Here is a 25,882-nt window from a genome sequence, read left to right as displayed (position 1 = left end):
AGTACACATGTTGTGGTCTCAGGAGCTTTGATGATACCAAATTTGAAGGAATAAAAGTCAACATTTCCTGTCCTACCATTTGGCAAGAGGAAATCACCATAAAGCAGATATAGTCCATGTAAAACAAATTTCTATGTATGTTGAAAGTGAACCTTAAGAGAACTGAACTATGTTTTTTCCCGGTGGGTTCTCTAGTAATTTCAGGTTTCTGAGGAGCCTTCTGAATTGTTAAATAACTTGAAGTTATGTCCAATGTATCTATGTCCAGTATATGTCCAGTGTTTCTTCAGAAACCTGCCCTTTGGCTGTTTTTTTGTGGTAATTGATTAGCCAGCAAATTTGACATGTATAGCAGAATATATCCTTCTCTGATGTTACACTTAACAACCAGAAACTCAATTATCCTGCTTTAGTCACATAAATAGCTAACTAAATAAGTGTATGGGATTTCAACCGTGTCACTGTGAAAATAGATTCTCTAAATTTTTTACTCCATTTGCAGATATTTGCGAATCTGGATCCGTCCCTTCTGATGTGGAGAGGAGGTTGAAGTTGGAATGGCCCTTCCAGGAGCAATTGCTACTCAGAGAACAGTATCAGAAAAAGTTCAGGAACAGTACCTACTCAAGTAAGAAATGAAAGGTATCCTGCAAGTGTCCCAGCCCCCAAAATATTTGGATGGCTTGAACTTGGGCTTGAATCTAATAAGCCCTATAGCAGTTACGTAAAGCTGCATAATCCTCAAATGTTAGCAAGAGTTAATGGGCAATCTTGAACCCCAAACTCCTGTTTTTTACTTTTCTTCTCCTGACTTTGCCTACTAGCCACAGAGTGAAATATAGAATCATTCATTCACAAGCTAATAATGACCTTTACTGCTCTGAAGAACTAGGAAGTCAAGGAAGACATGGATATACTCCTTGTGTAAAAGTAAAATATAAAAGTGTGAAGAGTAAAACGTGAAACCATTCACACCTCATTGTGCATTCTGTTTCCCCTCCAAGAAGCAGCCACTGCCCTGCCAGTGATGTGTTGTGTATCACTGGCAGGGCAGCTTTCTCATTTTCTTTCCTCTGTGGGTTTGAAAACACAGGACTAGCTCAACTAACCAGGAATTTATTTCCATTCATGGAAACACTTTTCCAGTGTTTAAATGGGATGATGTCATGCAGGGCTTTACCACAAACAACTGAAACAAGCAATCCTTATCTAACTATGAAATATATTTTTATCCAAAAGTTGATGTTTTATACCCAACTAAGGAATGATGTTGCCCCAGATCTCAGTTAAGAAAGTAACCTGCTTAGATACGCTACAACTGTCTTCTTTTGGCTTTTGAAAAATAAATGATCTTGAAGTTAGTTTGGGTTAGTCAACATTTCTAAGAGTACATTATTGACAGTAAATTATTTCTTTGTAAGATTTTACTATACACTACCTAGATTCCAGTGTGTACAATGGATTTTTTATTTTTATATTTTTTATTTATAAGGTAAGGGAAAAAGTAACACATAAGAAATCAGAAAATAGGTTATATGCTAATAGAAAATGTGGTCCTCTAAATTAATTTTTGCATTTTAAAGCAGAGGGCAGAGGGGAGCTATGCTAATGGTTTAATAACATGATCTATGGTTGAACAGAATTTGGTAGGACAGAGCCTTCTCAGATCCCATTAAAGGGATAATAGAAGTCCAAGAGACCCACAGCAGGAAGGCCTTATTTGTAATTAATCATCTGAAATAAGCCTGCTAGGAGAAGACCCTATGGTATTAGGTAATCTATAGCTTTATACTTTTTTTCTTGGTCATCTTAAACATATGCCAATTTACCTTAATTTTTTAAATTAATTATTTATTTTTGGCTGTGTTGGATCTTTGTTGCTGTGCGTGGGCTTTCCCCAGTTGCGGCGAGCTGGGCTACTCTTCGTTGCAGTGGCAGGCTTCTCTTTGTGGTGGCTTCTTTTGTTGTGGAGCATGGGCTCTAGGCACGTGGGCTTCAGTAGTTGTGGCTCATGGGCTTAGTTGCTCTGTGGCATGTGGTATCTTCCCAGACCAGGGCTTGAACCCGTGTCTCCTGCATTGGCAGGTGGATTCTTAACCACTGCACCACCAGGGAAGTCCTAAATTTTTCTTTAAAAATGTTTGCTACCTCACATGATCTTTTTGGAACCAAGATGGTAGGTTTTCAACACCTTTTTCCTGCCTTTGGGATCAGGGCCTTCATAGCTTCTGCACCAGGGGAAAGCCCTTCTTTTACTAACTATGTAGCTGGGTCAGTATAATTCCAGCCGCCCTACTGGCAATGCTAAAATGTATAACAAATACAGATAGATAATTTGTATTTGGAAATATTTGACTTCTGATATGAAATTTTCTATTTTAATCTGCATGTATTAGAAACATATAGATAGAAATCTATGGGACTTCCCTGGTGGTCCAGTGGTTAAGATTTCGCCTTCCAGTGCAGCGGGTATGGGTTTGATCCCTGGTTGGAGAGCTAAGATCCCACATGCCTCATGGCCAAAAAACCAAAACGTAAAACAGAAGCAATATTGTAACAAATTCAATGAAGACTTTAAAAGTGGTCCATATTAAAAAAGTCTTAAAAAAAATAAATCTACTGCGTTTGGTCTGGGCACCAGCTCATTATAGGGTTATCTAAGAAGCCAATAGGTGTCTCTACACATGGCTCTGCATCCGTGGCTAAGGTTGGTAATGCCTGAGTAACATCGTATGATGCGACATCATATGATGGAAGAGATAGCAAAAGTCTATTGTGTTAATTGCTTAATGGCCTGCACCTTTAAAACAGGTGTCCTAGAAGATATAGGTGAATTTTCTAAGTACAGGACCCATTGGATGGTATGTTTCACTTAAGTAGAAAATGACAAAAACATTTGTCATGAGAATATAGATTCACACTGCAAACCTGTCTGGGCAGGAAAAGGAAGCAATGTTACAGGTATAATGTTGAGTGTGACTACAGAAAGGAGGACTCCCTTATTAAAATAATAATATTTAATAAGCTAATCCTTTTTTCTCCTTCTTCTCCACCTTTCTTCCTCATCATCCCACTCCCACACTGGATGCTGGACACATTTATGTAAACAAAAATGGTATAATAGTCAGTGCCAATGTATAATGTGTCATTTAGATTGTCTTCATTCCAGGGGTCTTTCCACCCTTTCATACGGTAAGAGATAAGAGATTGGATAATGACTGGGAATTGGATAATTATCTGTGAGTTTTCTTATTTTGAGGAGGGAATAGGCTGGGTGGGTTTTATTTTTAAGACTGGATTTTAACTCAGTAATATACAGCCCTTATTCTAGGAGATGTTACTGTTACAGAGGGCATATAATAGAATTTCAAGCTACTTAAATTCAAAGTGTTTTCGGAAAAATGTGGAAATAGAGGAAGAGTAAGGAATGAGCTGAATAAATACTCAAAAATGAAAACATTCTATGTTTCTTGAAAATGCCATAATCCTTGTAGAAGGTCTAGGCAATAATAGTGCTTTATATCTGTAAGAGTTTTTTATGGCTTACAAAGGGTTTTCACATGTGCTATTTCAACTTGGTTTTGTGAGGTAGATGGATGATGGTACTAGTTCCAGGATTGTAGATTTGTAGCCAGGGCTCATGCAGGTAAAGGGATCACTCCTGATCATTCAGTCTATAAGTGGGATAGTGGGGCTGGGAGCTCAGATCTATGATTCCTGATTTAGGACACTTTCTACAACATGATTAGCAGTATATGTCTAAAAGATAACTGTGACTAGGACAGTCACAGGGCCTTTATTACAGGCTCTATTACTGTGGCACTGTCACCAAATAGCTATGTGATATTGGGCAAAGCACTTTATTTCTTTGGGTGTCAGTTTCCTCATAGAAAAATGAGGGTGGAGGTTTGGGGAGGACTCCATAATCCCAAAGTCCCATGCTGTCCTCCACTGTGGCCCTAAGATCCCAGGAACAGGCTAGGACTCAGAGAGCTTTTCAGACCCCAATGTCTGTAACACCTTAATGATAGGCAGCAGGTTTGTGGAAGTGGGTGACACAGCAAATATCAAAAACACCTAAAATAGCTTGCTAGTGTTGTTACCGCCCCTCAGCCGTTATGTGCAGTATTAAACCTAGGGTTTCACTGCTCTGGTAATCCAAGTAGTTCAGGCTGAAGACTTAGAAACAGAGCCATTTTGAAGGAGAAAGGGTGTAAGTTTGCCAGATAGATAGAGATTTTTTTTTAAACTAGGGAAGTGAATTTCTGTTTAATAGATAACTCTAAATATACATTAAGATCACCAGATCTATGCAGGTAATAACTGATTTAAACACTCAAAAATACTTTCTGCCACTCTCAAAAAGAGATTATAGGCTAGCTAATGGTTAAAAAGCTGAGTTCAAAAGTTCCAAAGCTTTAATAACTCCTTAGTGACTCAATTTTTTTCATAGCACATCTAGCCCAAAAGAAATACCTGAGAGTTTCAATTAAGCTGTTAGGTCCGAACAACCTAATAGTAACAGTTCTCATCATGTCCAACAGATGTTGATGCATTCCCTTGCAAATTTAAAAGATCCTGCAGTGCCCCTGTGAGTAAGGTTGCCTGGTCAAATTTTAATTTCAAATAAACAATAATTTCTTTGCTGTATTTCTCAAATAATACACATGACATACACTAAAAATTATTCATTATTTATCTGAAGTTCAAATTTAGCTAGATGTCCTGTATTTTTATTTGCTAAACCGTACCAGTGAATTCACTCCCCAGAGTGCCTTGGCGCAGAGTTTGGAAACCACAGCCCTAGGCCAATTTTTTAATGTAAAATTCCATTTATTTTGAATTAATGAATTATATACATGAATTTTTCAAAAACTTTAAAAAAATGTAATCAAAGTTACCAAGTTATTTTGTGACTGAGTTTATGAGTGGAGATATTTAGATTATGAAGTGTGGGGTTTGTGTTGACTAATGAAAATCTGGCCTGTGCATGTTGAGCCCTGAGCCGTACACTGCAGTTTCCCCAGTTCACCTGAGGTCACTTGAACAAAACCCAAGCGCCAGACCAAAGCCTCTGGTACCTTCCATAGGACTTGATTCAACAGCTGAAGCAAATAAAGTAATATATATATATATTTTTAATTTGCCAGTCCAATTTTGTTGATACATTCATAATTATAAGCACTCATTGGAATTCCTTCCATTTAACAACAGAAATAGCAATTCATTATGAGGAACAAATCTGGAGGCCTTCATCACTTCGGCACTCTGGTGCTGACCTAACCACGAAATGGTAACATTTTTCTTTTAGGAAGCTCAGTGGATATGCTGTATACTTTTGCCAGTTGCTCAGGACTGGACCTGATCTTTGGTCTAAATGCATTACTACGAACTGCAGATTTGCACTGGAACAGTTCCAATGCTCAGTTACTCCTGGACTACTGCTCTTCCAAGAGTTATAACATTTCTTGGGAACTAGGCAATGGTAAGTGCTCCCCTGCCCCTGCCCGGGGAACATTTCAATAATAAGGAGATTCCCCCACTTTGGCATTATTTGTTCCTATCTATGACCTTCTTTTTAATAATAGCAAACATCCTTTTTGCCTTGGAATATTTGTGTAAGTGCTCAGTGGTGTGAGTTTGGAATTACTTGTGGCAGAAAACTCCTTATGTATCCCAGAACCTATCGTTAATCCCAGTTTATGTTACATTTGAGCACTTCCACAGCTCCCTGATTCCCTTGAGATCTTCAGGGTCACCTAGACCTCTTATGCTTGGCAGGTTGGACTCAAGCAGTTTGCTTTTACCTTTCCATTCCTTCCTCTGTTCTCAACTTGTCAATCTCAGCAACCCCAACCCAACACTCATAATGGGTTCAAGCTAGAAGTTCTGGTACAGAGTCTTACCTGGGTCAAGCTCTTGATTGTCTCCTTTGTCATTCTTTTATTGTAAGGAACTTATAAACTGTAACTAAAGTGCTAGTGATTAGCCACATTCATTCAAACATATTTACAATGCTTTGTTCACACATCAGCCGATGGAACTGAAGATAAAATGGGAAGTGAGATGTAGTAATATGATGAGCACATACTATATTCCAGGCACTGTTCTGAGCATTTAATAAGTATTAGCTTATTTTATCTTTATAATTGCCCCGAGGTGAACGCAATTATGACATTCATTTCATAGATGACAAAAGAGGCACAAAAATTTTAGCTCAATAGCTGTGTGATGCTGGGCAATTATCAGTGAGAGGAATCTTACAGGAGTTAGGATTTGAACCCAGGCAGTCTGGCTCTAGTAGGAGGTCCCTGCTCTCTTGAGACTTCTGTTCTAGAGGTAGGGAGGCAGACCAACCAGAAAGCAAGCAAAGAAGTGATACATGTCTATAGTGGTATGTATTATAATAAAGTCTAGCAGCAGATTTTGGGATTGGGTTACTGAGGATAACTGGCAAGTTGAAGCACTGAAAACAGAATAAAAGGAAGGGTCAAGGCAATCATATCTTAGTTAGATGCTGAACAACTTTACTGCAGCAACTATGTGAATAATAGGTCATCTGAACCCATCCTTACCCATCTCTGTACATCTCACCTTCCCTACTTTTCTACCCTACCCATCCCCAGCTCCTGCTCTTCAGAGTAAGATAAAAGAGTGTCATCATGTGCCCCTCTTCCCCGGGCCCCATTTTGCAAAGGGAAGGTCTGGTTTCCGGGGTGAAGGAGAAGAGTAAGGCAATTTGGGAAGTAGATTGGACACTTTCCATGCCTCCCTCCCCTCCCTTCAGCTTTGCTACTTCCAGACTCACATGCACATATAATTTGCACTTATAATTCTCAGTAAGACTTTTTTTTTTAATAAATTTATTTATTTACTTTTGGCTGTGTTAGGTCTTCGTTGCTCTGCACGGGCTTTCTCTAGTTGCAGCGAGCAGGGGCTACTCTTCTTTGCAGTGTGCAGGCTTCTCATTGTGGTGGCTTCATTTGTTGCAGAGTACAGGCTCTAGGCGTGCAGGCTTCAGTAGTTGTGGCTCGTGGGCTCTAGAGCGCAGGCTCAGTAGTTGTGGCGCACGGGCTTAGTTGCTCCGCGGCATGTGGGATCTTCCTGGACCAGGGCTCGAACCCGTGTCCCTGCATTGGCAGGTGTATTCTTAACCACTGTGCCACTAGGGAAGCCACTAGGGAAGCCCCTCAGGAAGACTTTTAATTACATTGTAGAAATAGGTTTTTAAATGTCTTCTCCCACACAATCTTTTTTTTTAAGTAAATTAGGTTATTAAATACTGAATACAGACTATTTCCTAAATATCCACTAGTTTAATATCCCAATTATTAATTTCCAACTGTTTTATTACCCCCAATACTTCATTTATATAACTTATATTTTTATTTTCCTGGAATATCTTCTTTATAACTGGAGATTTTACTTTCCTTGACTTTGGATTCTAAGTTTTTGTAATATGAAAAATGCTCTGTTGCTTTTATATGCTGCTTTTATGTTTGCTTTTAAATAAAAAATTTTCTAGGTAAGCAATTATTTTGTGAATTGCTGTCTTTCAGAACCTAACAGTTTCCGGAAGAAGGCTGGTATTTTCATCGATGGATTGCAGTTAGGAGAAGATTTTATGGAGTTGCATAAACTTCTAGGAAAATCTGCTTTCAAAAATGCAAAACTCTATGGTCCTGATGTTGGCCAGCCTCGAGGAAAGACTGTTAAGATGCTGAAGAGGTAAGAGCTAGAGGAAGCAGAACCACTTTTCTTAAATATAATATTTTTCTTTGGTGGAGAATCCTCAATAAACCACCTGTTATTAAACAATTTGTTGCCTGACTAGAAGGTTTACCAAAAGAGGAAACATTGACTGGCTCAGAATACCAAAGATTTGGGGGCAAATGGCACCTGTGATAAAATTTGTATCAGAATTAGGAAGTTTGTGTTGCTTTATCCTAAAGTAGTAACCAGCCTATTTCTAGGGAAGACAAGTGCATTTATTGTTCATATAAAGATTAAGTGATAACATAATAGATTTTTTTTTCTAGTTTCCTGAAGGCTGGGGGAGAAGTGATTGATTCAGTTACATGGCATCAGTAAGTATGTCTCCTACTGTTTATACTGAGAAAGTAAAGCTAGCTTTACTTATTACCTAGTTTTCAAAAAATTGTTTTCATTTAATTGCTAATTGACTTTATAGTTCCCAATAAGAAATGGTCTCAAGCAGCATTGTACTAGGATCTTAACATTAATAAAACAGAAATTTAAACTTGTTTTAAGTAACGTGGTAGTTTCTACAAGATCAAGGCACACTATTGTTTAAGTCATGGAATAGATGTAGCTAATAGTAGCTAAAACTAATATGCTTGCCAAAGAATGGGTAACCCACAAATACCTGCATTTGTGACTATGTTTTCTCAAGACAGAATAAGTGGTCCCCTTCCATCTTGTTCTCTCCTTAGTAGAACTTCTGCTTTTTTTTTTTTTTTTTTAATAGCACAGGGGTGGGAAGAAGTAGAAAGGAGGGCAAGGGCGGCCAATTAACTTAAAAGCAGAAAGTAAAGTTTGTTACTTTTTCCTGAATATTTTCTGAATAATTTAGCTACTACTTGAATGGGCGAATTGCTACCAAAGAAGATTTTCTAAACCCTGATGTACTGGACACTTTTATTTCATCTGTGCAAAAAATTTTCCAGGTAATAGTCTTCTTATTCTTTTTAATGTAAAACCAGAGTCCTTATTTTGTAGTCTAGCTAGTCCTAAATTCTACAGGTATATAAATTTACATGTTTTTCCAATTTTAGAGAGCAGGCACTAGGTCTTATTCACCTTCAGTTCCCCTTAGTATCGGGTCTCACCCATGTATGTTGATTGGAAATTAAAAATACTTCCAATGGCCTTTTGGTAGAGTGAACTCTCAGAGTCCATAAGAAAAGAAGGGGATTATTTACATTCCTTCCACACCTAGTATTCCAATAAAAGGTAATTTCCCAAGACCTAAATGACCGCGAAAATATTTTGTAACTATACTGAACGGATGGATCTGGGAATGCAAGGTTTTGAATATTGAATAATCTTCAGCACGATATTTGGTCAGCTTGTTTGCAATTACTGTGGAAACTTTTCTGTTCCATACATAGGCTGTTGAGGAGACCAGACCCCACAAGAAGGTTTGGTTAGGAGAGACCAGCTCTGCATATGGGGGTGGAGCGCCCTTGCTGTCCAACACCTTTGCTGCTGGCTTTATGTGAGTGAATTTGCACTTGTCTCAGGGACCAGATAGCATTCTCCTGTTCTTCTGTTCAGTTGAAATAACTCGTCAGACAAAAATCTGGTCAAAGACAGTTTCCGTGGCTGAGCTCCAAAGTTTGTGCCAGATTTTGCAAGAAAATGATTTACTAAAGTTGGTTGGACATCTTTAACATGTGCCCAAATTAATCACTGTATGAATGAACTGCTTTAGAAGTTTTGTTCCTTAATTATGGCCCATAAATACGTCAAGCATTCCTTTCTCTAAAGAAGTACATTGTAAAAGAGTGCATCAAGAGCCTTGACTCTGAGAAGGATTCTGAGTACATGTAGCTCTATTCATAGATTCCCAAGAAGTTTCGAGCCTGAAAGTATGAGGTCGCACCCGAGGGGCTACCAATGAATTTAAAGATTTACTAAATCACCCCCTTATCCAAGCACCACAAACTTGATTGCTTTAAAACCAACTGCTTTACTTACATTTCATAACTCAGTTAACACTCTTAGTCTATAGTTCTACATGCTCATATTGAGCTTTATTCTCTTTCCTCTCCTATCCTCATTCTTTTAAGCCCCGACTAGAGCACACATCCCTTATGCTTGTGGAGGCATGAGGAGGAGAGGAAAGAAAGGAGATGTGTGTTTTGCCACTGACTGAACACGGCGGGGGAGGAAGTGTCCATAAAAGCTTAGGGGTGATTCTACTTATTTCGCATTTTAGTGCTGCTGGCCACCAGCAATCCTTTCTTCAGACCTCACATGGAAATGCGGGTGGGGAGGCGGTGGGTGGAAGTGGGAAGGGCGGGTTTGGATCCCACAGGACGGAGAATAAGTCTATAAGTGTGGGCATTTGTCAACTCTGCTTTGTAGATGTTGTCCTACCCTGATAGGGACTCCTATAGCATATTAATAGTCTTCTAGGATTTGTTATCATGCAGAAGTGTGAGAACATGTGAAGTGAAGGATAGTCTCTACTTCATCTGAATGCCTTATTGATAATACTACTTTTCTGGCTTCCTGTCAATTCTTCCCACACGGAGGAATAAATCAGAATAGTGTATAGTTAAAACCGAGTTATTTTGTTTTCCAAATCTGAAGAAAGCTTGGCCTCACTCTGTTCCAGGTGGCTGGATAAATTGGGCCTGTCAGCCAGAATGGGCATAGAAGTGGTGATGAGGCAAGTGTTCTTTGGAGCTGGAAACTACCATTTAGTGGATGAAAATTTTGAACCTTTGCCTGTAAGTGACCATTATTTTCCTATTATCGTGAGTAGGTTAGAGTATACTAAGGGCCCCCTGTATTAAACTTTTATAAATAGTCAATTCTCTCAATAAATTCAATGCTCTCAATAAGTAGCCAAACCATAGACAGATGAATTAGAAGAAACCTTAGAGATCACTCATTCTAACCTTTTTGTGTCTCAAGAAATTGAGACCCAGAAATAATGTTTTTAATGTGGGTTATTTGGGGCATGTTGTGGGATTTTTTTAAAAAGGAGTAATTTGAAATTTTTTGACTTCAATTTTATAAGATAAACTTGAATCAAATGTTTTGCCAAGTAAATCAAAGTTAAAATTGCCTGTAGTATCCAAAGTTTCAAAATTTTTTGTCATGAAATCATAATTTATTTAACTTAAAATAAGCTAGTACCATGTATTTGTTTAAAAATATCACCATACGATTGGCTATTTTGTTAATAATCTTCAAGATATTTATGAGTAAAGTCTCATTTCCACCCTACCTCCAACTACATCTAATACTAAATCAGGAAATATAGCCTTTCTATCTAAAAAGCCACCTGGAAGATATATATATCTAAAAGTTGGGATAGCATAGGTATAGCCTGAGAAGTATGACCTTGATTTTTATAGTCTAAAATAGCATTTGAGAATATCTATTTTCTAAGAATAATTCCTAAGGGAATTGCTTGAAATTGTAGGAAAGCTAAGAAAGTCTGCAAAAAGCACATGCCAAAATATAAGCTAGGCTTTTGTGGTTTGTAGATAGATTTCCCCCCAAAATTGCTTTTAGTCTATAGTGGTCCAAATTCATGGAGCACACTGTTCATAACCTAAAAAAATTTTTTAGCAAAATGTCTTTGCACAAAATGGAATCTATCTTCCCCAAGCATATTATGAGTAATTTATAAAATGAGTTAAACCAAACGTGATCATTTCATTAGACAAATATCCAAAATCTACTACTGGCCCCTTCTTAAATGGACATTGAACAAGGAAGAGAAATAAACAGTTTCTTCACAATTTGCTTTGAGTCCAATGCCTAGAAATTAGCCAGCTTATCCTGTCACTCTTTGTAAGTAGTACCAGCTATTTATGATGTTATCTAAAGCTTCTCAGCCAAACATAAACTTTTGGCTTAAGAATTCTTTGTATATGTGCTAAATATACTTCCTCCTCAAGGTGCACAAGTCAGCTAGAAAAACTTGCAAGAGTAAATGGTACCTTTGACATCTGCAGAATCCCAGGGAATTCGCAAAACAGTCCTGGAAGGTGGCAAGGAAGGTATCTTAGATCCATTTTTCAAATGAGGAAGTTCAAATTGAGATGAACTTGTGTGATTTGCTAGAGGTCACACAGCTGTCTCATTGTTACTCTAAAGAATCCTGTACAAATCCTGGCTCTGAGCCTGCTTCCTTTCTACCCCAAGTCATGGAACCATGCTACGTCTCCTTTGAAAACATTTAATTGATTCTCTTCTTGTCTCCAGTAAGAATTTTGAAGTTGAGCAGAGAAACAAAAGCTGTTTGCCTGTTGAGTCTACCTTACCCAAGCTCAAGAAGGAAGGGTTGGGGTATATATATATTGAGTGGATTTAAAAAAAAAACAAAACTTTTTATTATGAAAATTTTCAAAGTAGAGAGAAAAGTATATGAAGCCCTAATGTTGTTTAATCCATAATTGTACCCACTCTTTACCTCCCACCTACTGGATTACTTCTAAGCAAATCTCAGGTATACCACTTTATCCATAAGTATTTCAGTATGTATCTCCTTTGTAAAAATATAACAAAATATAATTATCATACTTTAAAATATGAACAATAATTTCTCAGTATCATTAAATATTTAATCAGTGTTTCACATTTTCCTTATTGTCACAAATGGTTTTTTTTTGGTTTTTTTGTTTCTTATTAGTCATCCATTTTATACACATCAGTGTATACCTGTCAATCCCAATCTCCCAATTCATCACACCACCACCCCACCCCCCAGTCACAAAAGTTTTTAATTGTTGGTTTATTCACATCAGAACCCAAACAAGGTCCATATATTGTATTTATTATATCGCTTAAGTCTGTTAATCTTTAAGTTCTCTCTCCCTCTCTTTTTTTTGTCCCTTGGAATTTATTAAGAAACCAGGTAATGTTATATAGTGTTTCCCACATTATGGATTTTGCTAAATTTATTTCTGTGGTATCATTTAGCATGTTCCTCTGTCCCCTGTATTTCCTGTAAACTGGTAGCTAGACCCAGAGGCTTGATTTTTGTGGGGTTTTTTGTTTTGCAAGAATTCTTCATAGGTGATAGTGTGTGCTTCCATCAAGAGACACATAATGTCTGATTGTCTCTTTTCTTGACCTTGATAGCTAGTGATGGTCACTGCCTAATGCACTGCCTTATTGGGCAGGGGTTGGGGGTTTATAAGGTTTCAGAGGAAATTGTTTTAGTCTCTTAAACAGAAGTTTTATTTTTAAAACTTGGCTTTGTGTGTGTGTGTGTGTGTGTGTGTGTGTGTATGTGAGTGTGTGTGTCTATATCTAAAAGTTTTGCTTTGAGCTTTGAATTCTTGGATGATTGACAACAAAGAATATTTAGACTGTCTCTGAGCAATGAGTTACATCCTTGAGATTTATCTCCTAGCACTCTGAATTGTGGAAGTGTAGTCGTCCAGTGATAAAAAGCAGCAAACAAGATATTGCCCTCAGATTCGTGGTGGTAATGCAGACCAAAAGATGAATCCTTTTAAAATAGCTCTAGGATAACAGTCACACTCTTTGTAGGATAACTATTTTCTTGACACTGTTTTTGTTAAAGAGTAAGTAAAGATTTATTTTTGTCCCTCTCCTCCCCAATCACTACAACTAGGATTATTGGCTCTCTCTTCTGTTCAAGAAACTGGTGGGCACCAATGTGTTAATGGCAAGTGTGAAAGGTCCAGACAGAAACAAACTTCGAGTATACCTTCATTGCACAAACATCAACCAGTAAGTGTGTAAGATGCCCTTTACCAATCAACAAGTTTTAATTAGTAAGCACACAACTTCCTACTCTAACACACTGTTGTCTTCTATCTATACAGTGGGTCTAAGGTGTGTCATTGTTCTTCATTTCTTTTCATTCTCATAGTGATATGGTGCCAGAGTCTAGCTAAAAAAATGAAAAAAAAAAAAAAGGTTAAACATAGGCATTTGCAGTCCAGCAAAGATTTGTACAATGATTTAATTATCACAATCCATAATGAAACTATATCCTGAATTTAAATAAATAATGATACAAATGAAGCACATAAAACCAATTTTGTATGAATGATTAATCAATTGAATGGCTATGAATGAATAAAATATGAATATGAACTCATATGAATGAATAATTATATGAATATACTTATCCCTTTGCATCATATCTGATTAATAAAGAAGAATAATTAAAATGACACCAATAACAACAATAGCACTCATGTTTTCAAAAGTTTCAACCCAGTTTCTGGAGTTGAGAGGCCATAGAGACTTTTGTAGTCCAGTACTCTGGCCTTAGGTAGGAAAAATGTTCCTAAGTCTGAGATTTTTCTCTTTTTAGTTTCAGTCTGTCTTTCCTAATAGAATAATATTAAAATGCTAATTCTAGCTACAAAAGCTACATACTGTTTCCAGTTTCAGTGAGTGGAAACTCTGTTTCTGGGTAGTGAGCCCCATTAGGAATAAGTGGGGGAATGGTTTAGGTGGAAAAATTCTGAAAAGTGTCAGTAGATTTAATTTTCTTATTTGTTTCAGTCTTTTCATAATGTTAGGAAAAGCCTGGGTTTATATGGTTTATATTAGGAATTCACATGAACCCTGAAAATTTCCATTTTACCATTTAACTTCCCTATGTTTGAATGCATATGGGCTGACTGGCTTCCTCACAACGCAGCCTAGCAAAGCAGCAAAGATCTCAAAGTGCTAAAGCCCAGAAAATGGCAGTGTGAACAGCAATATTTTTATCATGTTTTCAAAATAGGACCACATTAGTAGCCTAATATTATCATAAATTGAAGGATACAAAGAGGGCCCATCATCACTATAGATACTAATACTTAGTATTGTCCATGACTATATTTTTAATCAACTATTCAATTGCTTAAATTAGATAAATATTTTTATTGAGTTAATCCATTTGCTTTTAGCCCAAGGTATAAAGAAGGAGATATAACTCTGTATGCCTTAAACCTCCATAATGTCACCAAGCGCTTGCAGTTACCACATCACTTATTTGACAAGCAAGTGGACAAATACCTCATAAAACCTTCAGGACCCAATGGCTTATTTTCCAAGTGAGTAATTTTCTTGGTTCATTTCAAACTTTCACCAAAAGTGAATTTTATTGGTGTTTGTCAGAATACCATGTGTTGATAGGGAGCCAAAAAAAAAAAAAGTCAACTATTTCAAGTTCTAACAATTCTTAATATTCAGGAAGTTACATATGAATACATGCTAATACAAGTGTGATTCATTCAGAGAGTCCAAAGCGGAAGAATGGGACCACAAACTAGCAGTTATCTCAGGGAAATGTTTTCATTTCAGAGCAACTTGATATATCAAGATCCACTCAATGCATTTAGATTATTTGCTCCAAAAAGACATAATTCTTGGTAACACAGTCACTAAAACAAAAATACCTATATGTAATTGCTATATAAAGGCATAGGAGTTGTTGTAAAATATTATATGGTGCGAGCTGGGTGTGAGTCTCTTATGGTATCAGAGTAGTGTTTTTATTGGTTAGAGTAAGAAAAAAGTGGTCAGAAATGTGCCTTTTAGGTGAATTATTTAAAGTTGGTTCTAATACATTTTAGTTATAAAAGCCTGTCATTGACTATGTCTTACAAAAGCCTGTAATCCAACAGAATACCCAAGAATGACCGTAAGCCTTTAAGAGTTAGGCACACAAACATTGTAAGATTTCTGTCTAATATGTATTGGAAGGAGACTTCCCCCATGGTCCAGTGGTTAAGACTCCATGCTCCCAAATCAGGGGGTACGGGTTCAATCCCTAGTCAGGGAACTAAAAATCCCACAAGCTGTGCGGTGCAGCCAAAAAAATTAATTAATTAAAATAAAAATTCATTGTGTGTTGGAAGGGGCTCTTTCCATCATGGCTATTCTCACATTAAAGCATAAAAAATTGAGATTACAAAATTCTTACTACCTCCTCGCATCTTTGCAAATGCTCTATGAGTGATGTTTTCAGTGACAGCCTCAGAACCTGAAAAAGTACCATAAACATGCTTTCTCCAAAGTCCTATCCCCCATAGACAAGCATTATTAACACTGGGTACCATTACTTTTTTTCCCTATCCTTTATTTTACTATAACTGTAATCATACAACCTCTAATAGGAAAAAGTGAAGGGGAACCCACAAGTTTCCCAAAGTATCTTTCCATATATAGCCTTTGTAGTCTTCTAAATGGGCTGCATTTTTTTTTTTTTTTTTTTTTTTTGGCGTTACGCGGGCCTCTCGCTGTTGTGGCCTCTCCTGTTGCAGAGCACAGGCTCCAGACGCGCAGGCTTAGCAGCCATGGCTCACAGGCCTAGCTGCTCCGCGGCATGTGGGATCTTCCCGGACCGGGGCACGAACCCATGTCCCCTGCATTGGCAGGCGGACTCTCAACCACTGCGCCACCAGGGAAGCCCCGCTGCATGTTTTATAAAATGCCATGGTTTACTTATTTTCCTACTGTTTAAACTTTTTTTTTTTCCCTATTGTAAATAATGTATATTTGGATAACAGATACTTTTCTCTATTTGGGTTTTGACCCTTTTTGAAGTGGCTATTTTTTGCATATTTCTGTCTGAGGCTGATAAGAGAAAAGCTTTTCTGAAGTCGTTGAATAATAGTTGCAGAATTAGAAGTGTTTTAAGAGATCATTTTAGATGGGTATCTAAGGCCATTCAGCTCTGTTTGATTCCTCCTCTGTTGGATCTCGCAGCCTCTGCTGGCGACTGCTCTCTGTGGCAAGGATAAAGTGAGCCTCTAAGCCTTTCATCTGCTGCTCTTAGTTCTATACTCTAGAACGGAGGATGGAAACTATACCTCATGCCTGTGGACAAGTGGGTTTAGAGGATTTTTTTTTTCTCTTTTTCTGCTAGGGGAGGTTGGCATACATTCTGTGTTAATTTTTATTTTTAATTAGTTGTCAATGTTGTAAAAATTGACAACTACTAAAGTATCTGTATTTCTAGCTTTTCTTTGAAAATAGGTGCTCTGGCAGCTCTGGGATGTTTTCCCAATTCGATGGAGTTGAACTGGGGTTGTTTACTTTAGACAGGTCGTTCATCTTTCTGTACTCCTTAGTCCCTACGTGACCCTCCTGTGTCTTAAACCTGTCCTACTGCACTGGCACACGTAACTTCCTTGGCCCTTGAGGACATTTGAGTTTGCTACTGTTAATCTGGAACAATGCTGAATACCTCCTTTTCTCCAGAATAACTCTCAAATATTTGAAGGACAATTGGACTGTCTTCTCTCCAGGCTAAATATGCCCAATTTCTTCAGTGATTCTTCTCTTTGCTATATTTACCAGACCCTGTTGCATTCTTATCACATGTTTCATGCTTTATACTTGGAAAATTGGTGAAATTGTGCATAATGTTTTATTACCCTAAGTTCTCTTTGATGAGTATATATTACTTATATTTTTCCCTCTTTAAAATGTTGCAAAAGCATCGCAGATAAGTTTAATGAGTGCACAGTCTGCACACTTGCTCACGCTAATGACCTCAGAGGGTTAAATAATAATCACCTTTAAAAAATTATTTTTTACTTGAATAACTTGTATAGTTCCCATAGAAGGCCCTGCATAGTAAGTTTTTAATAAATATTTAAAGTGAATATATGTTAACATAAAAACAGTATTTTATAGTTATCTCAGATAAATTTTGCCCAGCATCGCCAATTTTGCCAAATCTGTTGCTTGCTAATTCCTTCTAGCTCTATTTATCTGAAACGTGACAAGCATGTCTTCTATTTCTTGTCATCATGTTACTGACTTAAAAATATAAAACAAGATACTACCCTCAAAAAAAGCCCTACCCTCATTGCCCAGCCTGATGAGGAAATATTCTGCGCGCTTTAAGCTTACACTCAGTATATTGATAGCATCCTTTAGCTACATTTATAGGTGATTAAACAGTATAGCCAGATGGATTATCTTGCCCATGCTTCATCATCTTAACCCAGAGCAGTATTAATTTACAATGATCAGACTTACCTTTAAACTCTGTGGCCTCTCCTAAAGCATTTCTGAGACTTTTTTGTGTACCCTTGTAATGGTCTTCAATTTCATGCAGAAGAGGTCTTACTACCACCATCTAGAGGTGTTTTCAAGGCCTATTTTTGTCTGTGGTTTCCTGATGGTGGTCATGGCGTTTCCTCCCACACCCCATCCAGGAACTGCTGTGATATAGGTGCTAAGATAAAGCTTGGGTGCATGTGGGCTGAGTGTAACAGCTATGCAGGCTTATTAGCCTCCAGCACAGCCATGGTTATCTTATCACATCTTTAGGCACAGAGCCCAGAGCTGGGCATTTAACCAAGGTTAAATGGAAACCAGTTTTTCTGCTGACTGATACTTAGGATAGAGTGTGAGAGATCTTTAAAAATGAAAACTTTAGGGGCTTCCCTGGTGGCGCAGTGGTTGAGAGTCCGCCTGCCGATGCAGGGGACACGGGTTCGTGCCCCGGTCCGGGAAGATCCCACATGCCGCGGAGCGACTGGGCCCGTGAGCCATGGCCGCTGAGCCTGCGCGTCCGGAGCCTGTGCTCCGCAACGGGAGAGGCCACAAGAGTGAGAGGCCCGCGTACCACAAAAAAAAAAAAAAAAAAAGAAAAGAAAACTTTATAATAATGTTAAATTGGAAACAATCAAATGTCTAACATTAGACAATTAAGTAAATAAACTAATATGCTCATACAACTGAATCTTGTGCAGCCATTAAAATGATGTAGTGGATGAATGTTTAATGGTGTGAACAAATGTTAGGATGTGTTACAGGAAAAAGAATCAACTTTTAAGAGACTATATACTGTATGCTCATTTTTGTCTAAATGAAAACATGTATGTACATACATACATAGAAAAGAGATGAATAAATATACATCAAAATATTAAAAATGGTTATGATGAGTTAACAGGTTGCTTTTGTTATATTTATCTGAATAATAATGATGATGATAGATAATACTTTTACAGTGCTTACTATATACAAGGTACTGTTACATGTATTATATACATGACATAGATAAACTGACAGTAATCTAAATTTTCAACAATAAAAAACTTTTTTCATATATAAAAATTTCATAATGTAAAAAGCATTTAAGAAAAAGATAATAGAGATAAAAGCATCATTTGGAATTATGGAAGTAACTATCAGCAGAACTAAAAGCAGACTAAAGCTTTTCTTCATAAGCTCTTGTTTATATGAGATTTATTGCTGTAAGCATGTACTAATTTGACTTAAATAATAATAAATATGCATAAGAAATAATACTTGTCCTTAATTTTTTTTCCATTTTTTGACTCAGTTTTGATTTTAAATTCCAACGGTGAGATACAAAGAAAACATAATTTTTTTGGAATCTGTGGTTTAGCTAAACAAAATCATTTTTGCTTCACCACAGCAATATACATTCTACCAAAATAGCTTAACAATTTAAGAAAATGAATGCATACCTCCTGGGAAAAGGGGAGTAAGAGGGTTTATGGACATAGTTATAAATGGGAAATTGACTGTCATTTTGTATGTTAAATTCATGAAATTCACACTCCATTCTATATATTTGCTTTATATAAAAATGTTTTCAGTTTCTTACCATCCAAAAAAATGCTGCAGATCCAGAAGTATGTCATCTTCGTTCTTTTTATAACTCCATCATCTTGCCTAGTATGGGTTACATGTGTTCCATTTTCTGTAAAGGGCCAGATAGTAAATATTTGGGGCTTTGCAGGCCATATGGTTTCTGTCACAACTGCTCAACTCTACCAGTGCAGCTTAAAGACCATCTAGGTCAAATATTTAACTGACATAGTGTTCAAATACAAATTATATAATATAAACTGCCACAGAAAAATTTTTTGGTCTTAAAAAGATCTCATGACTTTTATAGAGTAGGTGGAAGACACACAACTTGGCTAACTTGGACGTATCTTTCCCCTTTGCAGATCTGTCCAGCTCAATGGTCAAACTCTGAAGATGGTGGATGACCAAACCCTGCCAGCTTTGACAGAAAAACCTCTCCGCCCAGGAAGTTCACTGGGCCTGCCAGCTCTCTCATATGGATTTTTTGTGATAAGAAATGCCAAAGTTGCTGCTTGCATCTGAAAATGAAAGACATATACTAGCCCAGAGACTGAATTTTTCAAGTGCATTGATAAGAGGAAAGCAAAACTCAGGCTGTAGGAAGGCAAGCAGATGAACTGGTGACTGCTTTAGGGCCACTAGGACACTCTCAGCGCTAGCTTAGCACAGTATTTTGTTCTAAGTAGACCACTGTTAATAGTAATACCTAGTTCCAAACACTATGTTTGTATTCTGCATGTACTATTTTTATTTAAGATTATTAAAAATGTATATAAATGCTCCCAATACAGCCAGGGGGCAAGTAAGTGAAGGATGTATTATTAGTTTTAAGAAAGTGTTTAGTTGTTTTTATTTTAAAAAAAAAAACAGTTATTAGAAGATTGTCAGATTCTTTCCTCCATATGCTTTCCTCCCATAGGGCTGCTGTCAGAAAAAGTTTACTACCACAACCTTCAAATCATCTATAAAAGAGAGACAATCTTTTTGCAGCTTAACAGAGAGCTAAATTCAGCTGCTGCTTCACTTCCCTCTGTTCTGTTTGTCTCTGTCAGCAATACTGTGTGAGAGGACAGATGGTTAGATGTGATAGCACAAAAAAAAAAAAAAAACGATTAATGGCAATTTGGAGGGAAGGGATTATGTAAACTTCAAATGAAATAAAAACTGACTGTAAGTGAAATTGATTTACCAAGAGGAGAAAATTTAATTCAATACATTGTAAGCATCTGTTAATGTTTACCTTTAATCTACCTTAAATTCTTGTTTTAGTTGGCTGCAAGTAACAGAAATTGATTCCAATGGCTTTGATTGATTCCAATGGCATTGATTCCAATGGCTTAAACCACCACACGTTAATAATCCCACATAACAAGAAGTTCAAGTAGGGTGAGCTCCACTGCTCAGTATGTCATCAAGGAATCGGTTTCATTCCATCTCTCTGCTCTGTCACCTTTCGTATTGGCTTCATTCTCAAGCTGGTTTCACTATGGCTGTAGCTATTCCATGGGCCCATTCAGACCTGGCAGCAGCCAGAGAAAGAAGATGAGCAATTTTTTCTGTCTCCTTCATAGACTTTTGAAGGACCCTTTCTCAGAGGTTCTCTCAGCAAAACTCTCCTCATGCCTCCTCGTGTCATGGTCGCATGGCCATTCTCCCCAGTCACTGCCACCATCAATGAGATTCCTCCAATTGTCTCCTAATAATCTTTTGGAATGGAGAGGGTGTTGGGAAGTCTATAACACTGACCACTACTGTTCTGTGCTTTTATCAGTAACAGAATGTATTATTTGCTCCTGTGTCTTAATTCTTAGAAATATAATTCTCCTTATATTTATGCCTGCTATGAATATTGTCATCAATTAAGTACATTTATAAGGAACTAAAGCTGAAACTTAAAGTTTGGATGCTTTAATATCCTTAAATTTTATATGTAAGTAATTTTTATATTTTCACATTTGAAATAAAGTAACTTTTATAACCTCAATATTGCATGATTATTCTTTCTGTTTTTTAATTTATTTACTTATTTTTGGCTGTGTTGGGTCTTCGTTGCTGCGCATTGGCTTTCTCTAGTTGTGGCGAGCAGGGGCCACTCTTCGTTGCGGCACGCGGGCCTCTCACTGTGGCGGCTTCTGTTGTTGTGGAGCACGGGCTCTAGGCGCGCAGGCTTCAGTAGTTGTGGCTCGCGGGCTCTAGAGCGCAGGCTCAGTTGTAGCACGGGCTTAGTTGCTCCGCAGCATGTGGAGTCTTCCCGGACCAGGGATCAAGACCGTGTCCCCTGCATTGGTAGGCGGATTCTTAACCACTGCACCACCAGGGAAGTCCTTGATTATTCTTTCAATAAAGCTTAAGCCTACAGATCCCTTGTTTCCTTCACCACTTTATTTACACCTCCTACCTTTATTTGTCCTTTCAGCCTCCCCCATACCGACTTGACCTTGAAGAAAAGAGATCATCAGGCACAAACACGATTTCCTCCCTCATCATGTAGATTCAATCATGATCAGCGTTCGGTCCTATCTATTTTTCTTTTCCCTAACCCCTCCTTCACTTAATAAATTCAAGGCCCATTTTTTCACTTGTATTATTGTAATAATTTTCTAATTGTTCTTCCTGACTTTGCTTAAAATTCTTAAACTTTGCTTAAAGTTTGCTTAAAAATTAAAATGGCTCTCCATTTCCTATAGCATATAAGGTCCTCCATAACCTGGCACCTGCTATTTTCTTCAGCCTCAATTCTTGCTACTTTCCCCATGAATTCTGCTCTCCACCCACACATCGGTTGAGCAGTCCAGACACACAGCCTCTTTTACCTTTTGCTCCTGTAACTTCGGTACTGCTCTTTCTGCTCTCCACCTGGACTCTTCTACCTCTCCTCTCTATGTGGCAAACTTTTATGTTTATTAAGACCCAGCTCAAACAGCAGTTTCAATGCCTCCCCTATCATTCAAGTAGCTTTAGTCATATTCTTTGCTCCTATAGCAGTTTGGACATTTACTGTGGCACTTATGATACATCTAAATTGTGTCCATATATCTTTCTAACTTGACTCTAAGCTTAAGAAAGAAGTTCAATATCTTAATCATCTTTGTATTCCCTATGCTTAGCACATTGGCACACAGTAGCCATTCAGATGTTTCCTTAATGACAGAGAAGAACGTTCAAATTTGAAACTAGCTTAGGTAGTTTGATTTTGAGTATACAGAAAAACTGAGTGATGTTTCAAACCTCAAAAAGTATTGCCTGATAACTTCAAAAAATTTTTTAAAAATTATCACTAGAAAGTTTTTACTGTGGTGGGTGGTTATATGAAGAACAGGGGCATAGTTATGTGAAGAAAGGAATGCTCTCAGTTGTATATTAATGAATATTAAATGCATTATTAATAAATAGGGTTTTTTTAACTTTTTTAGAGGAAGCTTCTTGCTTGTCACATTAGTGAGACTTTTTGAGCCCATATGATTTCATTAATTTATTTAATCAATCAAATATATTTATTTTCTGCAACTTATTATATTGGCTCAAAATTACATCTGTCTTTTAGTTTGGCCCTTGTGATTCACCTCATCTACACGATAATGGGAATTACCAACTCCTGCTGTGAAACTTGTATGTTCAGGGCTTGTCAGTTCTGTAATTGCACCCATTTTCTTTTTTAAAACTTCTGATGTGTCTCATCAACCTATTGAAACACCTCATGGTTGATAAGTCTTTTAATTATCCTTCTAACCAGAATTTTGATGACCAACCAAACTAACATAAATACCAATCTATTTTATCTGATAATGCAATACAAAATCAAAGCAGTAGTATTCAAAATTAAACGGTAGTAGAATAAATAATTAGTTTCAACTGTAGAAGAAAATATTACCAATGATGTGCAGACCAACTTACGTACTGTGTGCCTTAGAAAAATATAGTGTGAACATTCCCATACTCACTCCATCCCTGGGTCAGAGATTTGTGGTTTTTTTCAAGGATAAGTTACTCCTGTCTTCTCCTTTTGCAATTTTATATCATTCTCAATTCTACAGACTTATGGGTTAGAAAGCCCTAGAGCAAGTTAGATACTTAAATATTTAACAGTATTTTAAAAAAATCTTCCCTATCATTGTCATTAAACGCTGTTTCTTTTTTTATATAAATTTATTTATTTATTATTTATTTTTGACTGAATTGGGTCTTCATTTCATGTGGGCTTTCTCTAGTTGCAGTGAGCAGGGGCTGCTCTTCGTTGGGGTGTGCAGGCTTCTCATAGCAGTGGCTTCTCTTGTTGTGGAGCACAGGCTCTAGGCATGCAGGCTTCAGTAGTTGTGGAGCGTGGGCTCAGTAGTCGTGGCACACAGGCTTAGCTGCTCCGCAGCATGTGGGATCTTCCCGGACCAGGGCTCAAACCCGTGTCCCCTGCATTGGCAGGTAGATTCTTAACCACTGCACTACCAGGGAAGTCCAAACACTGTAAGTTTTTATAACACCTTTGATTTAAGTTAAATTTGTTCCTTACTTTTATATATTTGATGATAGTCACTAGTTTTTAAATTGGTTCTTAGGTTACTTTATTAAATGCAACTTAACATATTTATTTCAATTCCCATAGACCTTTGAAAGGACAATAATAAGGCTAGTTTTCTGATTCTGCAGCACTCCAAAATTAATAAGGCAAATTTGCATATTTAACATATTCTTCCTAACCACATTTAAAAAAAATTCTTATATATCTAATAAATCACACACAAATTTAGTAGATCAAGTTCCCTAAGCATTTCAACATCTTAAAAAACAAACAACAGTGATAACAAACCTATATAAATACAATTTGTAGGGCTTCCCTGGTGGTGGGCAGACCTGTTCCGGGAAGATGCCAAATGCCGCGGAGCAACTAAGCCCGTGTGCCACAACCACTGAGCCTGCACTCTAGAGCCCACGAGCCACAACTACTGAGTCCGTGCACCACAACTACTGAAGTCCACGTGCCCTAAAGCCCGTGCTCCGCAACAAGAGAATCCGCCACAATGAGAAGCCCGAGTACCGCAACAAAGAGTAGCCCCCACTCACTGCAACTAGAGCAAGCCGGCGTGCAGCGACGAAGACCCAACGCAGACAAAAATAAATAAATAAAATAAATTTATTTTTTAAAAAATACAATTTGTACAAAAATGTCATTTTCTCATGCCAAAACTACAAATTTACTCCTCTGGCCAGAGTTAATAGAATTACCAATTCAGGTCCGCTACACCAAGTACGGTAACAATTAGCTTTTGATTAGAGGGTCTATAGACAGGATATAGAACCACTAGTGTGTTGGGTTCAACCCCTTCCTATGCTTAAGTATCAGATGTTGGGGGTCATCTAAAGCAAAGGCTGAGACAAGGACTTGGGGTCCAGTAGTTTATTTGGGAGGTGATCTCAGGAAGCAGGTGTGAGACATCAGGGAGAGTGAGATGGAGGAGAAGGAAAAGCCAGTACTTAGGTTTGTTGCTGAATTTGCTGCAATAGGCAATGAGAACTCAGTTCCACCAGTACCACTGAGAAACATGGATGCCTTTCATAATTTTTCTCTTATTATTCTCATATTTCTTAGCAGCTATCATTTTATAATAATTTTCATAAAGAACACCAACTTCACATAAAATAATTTTAAGGCCTGAAGCATTATTGTTATTGATTCTACTATTTAAGCTCCAAAGGTACTTTTACACATTTATTTTTATTATTTATTTTATTAAAAATTTTTTTACTGGAGTATAATTGCTTTACAATGTTGTGTTAGTTTCTGCTGTACAATGAAGTGAATCAGCTATATGTATACATATATCCCCGCCTTCTTGGACCTCCCTCCCACCCCTCCCATCCCACCCATCTAGGTCTTCACATAGCACTGAGCTGAGCTGCCTGTGCTTTATAGCAAGTTCCCACTAGCTATCTATTTTAAACATGGTAGTGTATATATGTCAATCCTAACATCCCAATTCGTCCCACCCCTCCTTCCCCACCATGTTCACACGTCCTTTCTATACATCTGCATCTCTATTCCTGCCCTGCAAATAGGTTCATCTGTACCATTTTTCTACATTCCACATATATGCATTAATATACAATATTTATTTTTCTCTTTCTGACTTACTTAACTCTGTATGACAGTCTCTAGATCCATCCACATCTCTACATAAGTCCCAATTTCATTCCTTTTTATGGCTGAGTAATATTCCATTGTATATATGTACCACATCTTTATCCATTCATCTGTTGATGGACATTTAGTTTGTTTCTGTGTCCTGGCTATTGTAAATAGTGCTGCAATGAACATTGGCGTACATGTATCCTTTTGAATTATGGTTTTCTCAGGGTATATGCCCAGTAGTGGAATTGCTGGGTCATATGGTAGTTCTATTTTAAGTTTTTTAAGGAGCCTCCATACTGTTCTGCCTAGTTACTGTATCAATTTACATTCCCACCAACAGTGCCAGAGGGTTCTCTTTTCTCCACACCCTCTCCAGCATTTGTTGTTTGTAAATTTTGTGATGATGGCCATTCTGACCGATGTGAGGTGATACCTCATTATAGG

The 25,882-nt window shown here is 37.5% G+C and overlaps 1 protein-coding gene across 3 annotated transcripts in view; it reads left to right on the top strand.

The window, feature by feature from the left end:
* Positions 1–21,301, top strand: part of HPSE (heparanase) — a 34,073-nt gene extending 12,772 nt beyond the window's left edge. The window contains exons 3-12 of one of the 3 annotated variants that reach the window (XM_067736446.1): positions 503–628; positions 5,312–5,485; positions 7,560–7,728; positions 8,040–8,087; positions 8,594–8,687; positions 9,132–9,238; positions 10,364–10,478; positions 13,346–13,464; positions 14,643–14,789; positions 19,680–21,301. In XM_067736446.1, coding sequence (XP_067592547.1) covers positions 503–628; positions 5,312–5,485; positions 7,560–7,728; positions 8,040–8,087; positions 8,594–8,687; positions 9,132–9,238; positions 10,364–10,478; positions 13,346–13,464; positions 14,643–14,789; positions 19,680–19,839 — 1,259 coding nt within the window. In that variant the 3' untranslated portion in view covers positions 19,840–21,301. The remainder of the gene's footprint in view (positions 1–502; positions 629–5,311; positions 5,486–7,559; positions 7,729–8,039; positions 8,088–8,593; positions 8,688–9,131; positions 9,239–10,363; positions 10,479–13,345; positions 13,465–14,642; positions 14,790–19,679) is intronic. The other 2 variants (XM_067736447.1, XM_067736448.1) reach the window with 2 other exon arrangements.
* Positions 21,302–25,882: the final 4,581 nt, after the last annotated feature.

Source organism: Pseudorca crassidens, chromosome 4, assembly GCF_039906515.1.
Source record: "Pseudorca crassidens isolate mPseCra1 chromosome 4, mPseCra1.hap1, whole genome shotgun sequence".
Lineage (NCBI taxonomy): Eukaryota > Metazoa > Chordata > Mammalia > Artiodactyla > Delphinidae > Pseudorca > Pseudorca crassidens.
Note: the sequence above shows the minus strand (reverse complement) of the source record. Positions and strands in the feature narration are given on the sequence as shown.